General features: G+C 33.7%; 1 protein-coding gene across 1 annotated transcript; it reads left to right on the forward strand.

Moving 5' to 3' along the window:
- Positions 1-660: 660 nt before the first annotated feature.
- LOC107793359 (UDP-glycosyltransferase 86A1-like) lies at positions 661-3,882 on the forward strand. The gene is made up of 2 exons (XM_016615689.2): positions 661-1,427; positions 2,596-3,882. Exons 1-2 carry the CDS (start codon positions 902-904, stop codon positions 3,543-3,545), a joined length of 1,476 nt encoding a protein of 491 aa, XP_016471175.1. The 5' UTR covers positions 661-901; the 3' UTR covers positions 3,546-3,882.
- The last annotated feature ends 413 nt before the right edge of the window (positions 3,883-4,295 follow it).

Below are 4,295 nucleotides of genomic sequence, written 5' to 3' on the forward strand. Positions count from 1 at the left end.
AAGAAAAATAGTCTTGTTTTCTAGCTACTAACATCGTTTACAACTCATATATTTTATTTGGAAATTAGCAGAAGCACGTGGTTTGTACTTTGTAGGGCAGCTTCTTATAAGGAAAAGAAACAAACAAAAACTAAAAATAATTCCTGCACTATGATTGGCACTCCAATAACATAAATAGTTATACAATTCAACACAATCCCACTCACTTTGGCATGATACTTAGGATGATATTTAAGAGAGACATTCACATGATAGAATTTCAAAGAACAAAACTGCTAGTTTTAATTTACATATAGTCGATGAATTTTAAGTAATTATAATCCAGAAAAGAAATTATTTATTTAGATCTAGATCAGCTTGTCTCTTATCATTTTGTAAGAAATAATACTAAAAATCCTATTATCCTACGTCTTTAATTTGTCTAACCAAATTAAATTTATTTGTCTTCTCTGTCCGATCACTTGTATGCCCGAAAATATGGACTATCCAAATCAAGTTAAATATGCTGACATTTCTTCGAATTTATCTCTAGCATATTATGTGGTTCATCCACCATTTTACGTACTATTCTCATCTCCATCCCTAGGTATCATATTCCGCACCACAAAATACCTCATCATCTTAATTTTCTATAAAAGAGACACAACATCATTTCATTTTAGAAAAATATTCCTCTGAGAGTGAACGCATACCCCTTGCTATAGAAAATATACCTCTCTATCTCTCATCTCATGTAAGCACAAACCAAACGAATTGAACAAAGTGGGGAACCGTCGTATAACTCCTCGGGAATCATGTCATTCGCCTGTAACGTATTGTTACCGGTGGCATAAATACTCGGAGTAAGCTCCTGACTTGCCCCTATCTCTAAAGGGAGAGACATCCTAATACACTTTAAAAAATGAACCAAATTGACCAAAAGCCTCATGCTATATTGTTTCCTTACCCTCTCCAAGGTCATGTAATTCCCTTTGTTAATCTAGCCATCAAACTTGCATCCAATGGCTTCACCATCACTTTTGTAAACACTCAATCAGTTCACTACCAAATATCCAAAGCCCGGCTAGAAAATGGTGTCGAGGGCGACGATCTTTTCTCGAGTGCACGAAAATTAGGCCTGGATATCCGTGATGTGACAATTTACGATGGTTTCCCTATAGATTTTGATAGATCACTTAACCATGATAAATATTTTGAAGCTATACTAAATGACTTTGGTTCCCATGTTGATGAGCTTGTTGAAAACTTAGTCCTCTCAAATCCACCACCAAATATACTAGTTGCTGATACTTTTTATATATGGCCATCTACCATAGCTAAGAAGTATAATTTGGTGAATGTCTCGTATTGGACGGAACCAGCTCTTGTTTTAAGTGTGTATTATCACTTAGACCTGCTAAGACAAAATGGCCACTACGATTGTATTGGTAAGTATCTTCACTTAATTAATGGCCATTTTCTGGAAAGCTATTATTACCCTAATATAGATATTAAACTTGATGATTTTAAAGATTTCAGGAAGACTCTTGCGAAACCATTTTTTAACAATTTTATTTTTGATAAAATGAAATGTTTAATTTGTTTACTTTACCTTGAAATTTGCCGTTTTGAGTTGTACTGAAGAAGCTGTTATCTTTCATTCCCTTCGATGTTGGTAACGCAACCAGAATTTTTATTAAGGAGTCTCAAAATTTAAAGAAGTAAATACACGAAGAAGTTAAGAGAATTTAACACATAATATATATGCATAATAAAATACTTATCTAAGCGGTGTAATTTTTCGGTGAATAAGGAGTGTCCATTGACACCCGTTGGAGCTACGTGGCCCAGCCACTGAGTGCTAGTGTGTACAAAACTGATTTTTACGATTGACCTAACATCAAGTTTAGATCAATTTTTAGTTGTGTCGATATTAGGAGTGAAATTTGCAGATCATGGTAATACTCCTTAATGATTAGTAAATGCAATCATCGTATACCAGCTGATCAGGTGGAGGTGCGTATATAACGCCATAACCTTTCCCATATCCCATATACATACATACACACACACACACATATATATATATATATATATATATATATATATATATATATATATATATATATATATATATATATATATATATATATTAACATGCTTCTGTGTTCAACTTTTGGGTGTTATCTTTTTTAGCTTAATTTTATACTATACTGCTGGTGTAATAATTTTTTTTACACTACTAAGTCACCTAAAAGATAACTACATGTTTATAGATATGGTGTATTAATCTAGAAAATAAGGCTTGTTACCTGTTAAAATAGGTTAAAATACACTAACGTGTAAAATTCTTCTTTACATTGTCAGCATATATAAGTTTAATCTTCTTCCTTTTTTTTTTTGGAGAAAACAAAGTGGACAATGTAGAGTCTAAATTATAAGTTGTTTGTCTGATGTTAAAAGGTTTATCGTACCTGAAAATATTGAATTGTAAAGAAGAAAGGGAGAGATTTTCCTTAATGCAGTAGCGTGGATATATATTTTAACTAGGATTGCCTATAATATTAATCATTTTCAAAACCTTATAGTTATTCTATATATTTGATGGTTTGCCAGACAAACGCCAGGACGTCATAGATTACATACCAGGAGTGAAGGCAATAAAGCCAACAGATTTAGCTTCTTATCTTCAGTCTAATGATACAAAAATGGTGGCGAACCGAATAATCCACAGAGCAATATTCACAGATGTGAAAAAAGCAGAATATATCATTTGTAACACCGTGCAACAACTCGAATCCGAAACCATTGCAGCATTACAAGAGAAGCAGCCTGTTTATGCAATTGGACCACTTTTCTCCCCTGGCTTCACCAAGAGCTCAGTGAAAACGAGTCTGTGGTCCGAGTCCGATTGCACCAATTGGCTCGACGCCAAGCCTTGTGGCTCAGTCATATATGTATCATTCGGAAGCTATGCTCACACTACTAAACAAAATATAATGGAAATTGCACGTGGCCTAGTGGTCAGTAAAGTAAATTTCCTTTGGGTGCTTCGTCCTGATATTGTTAGTTCGGAAGAAACTGATTATTTACCAATTGGTTACGAAGAATTTATTAAGGATCGAGGGTTAATTGTGCCGTGGTGTTGTCAAACTGCGGTAATTTCTCATCCAGCAGTCGGAGGATTCTTGACTCATTGCGGTTGGAATTCGATCTTGGAAAGTATATGGTGTTCTGTTCCGTTTATTTGTTTTCCTTTGCTGACTGATCAATTTACTAATCGGAAAATAGTGGTTGATGATTGGAAGATCGGGATTAATCTTTGTGATAAGGAATCAATTACGAGGGACGAAGTGTCAGAGAAAGTTAAACTTTTGTTGAGAGGAAAAGTAGCAGAAGAAATGAAGCAACAAATCAAGAAAGTCAGGAAAACATTAGAGGATGCAGTGGCGATAAATGGATCATCTCAAGTGAATTTTACAAAGTTTATCGATGATTTGAAGTCAAAAATTCCAAAGAAAAATGTGGTTGCCTTAGAATCTGAGGCTCAGCAATTAAACCGTTAATGCAAAATGATCATCCTGTAGGCCCTTAAAAATAAGAGTTTTGATAAGGATAACATATTAAGTTCATTACTTTTATGTATAGGGAAAAAGGATTATAGTTTGCACCCTATATGCTTCCATTATAGAATTTTCGTTAGAAGGTAATAATATCACTGTCTTTCAGCACCCTCTATATTCAGGCAGACGTAGAAAAAAGATTGCCAAAACCAAACCAAATGTATCGTTCGAAGAATATATACATCGGTGATTTGTGTACTTCAATACCACACAAGAGGGGTGATTTGTGTGGCGTTCAATTTTTCGCATGCACAGATTATAAAAGGACATAGTTCTTCTACGAGTTCCTTACACTACAGTTGCAGAATGATAAATGCAGAAAGTAAAGAACACAAGTATTTTTACGTGAAAAATACCTCGGGAGAACCCTTTTGTTTATATTTCTCTATGGCTGCACTTGCCTTTGGTTATTTTATTTTTTCGTAATATGTAAATTTCTGTGTTCTCCGTGATGTATTATTTGACTTAATATTAAGTGTTTTGTATTTCTTGTAGTATTATGTTGGCTTTGGCTTTTTCGTACGAGACTCTGAGGATTTGTATTTCTGGTTTGTACTTGTTCTTAATGATTGAGTTGTTTTTAATAAAAGAAATTACTATTAGGTTTTAATTTATTAAGTTTTATATCCAAATCAGTAGCCTATCTGATGCTTTATTTTAATTGAAATGTCATTTTCTTCACTCAAACTATTT

The sequence above is a fragment of the Nicotiana tabacum genome, chromosome 24, assembly GCF_000715075.1.
Source record: "Nicotiana tabacum cultivar K326 chromosome 24, ASM71507v2, whole genome shotgun sequence".
In the NCBI taxonomy this organism is placed as follows: Eukaryota; Viridiplantae; Streptophyta; class Magnoliopsida; order Solanales; family Solanaceae; genus Nicotiana; species Nicotiana tabacum.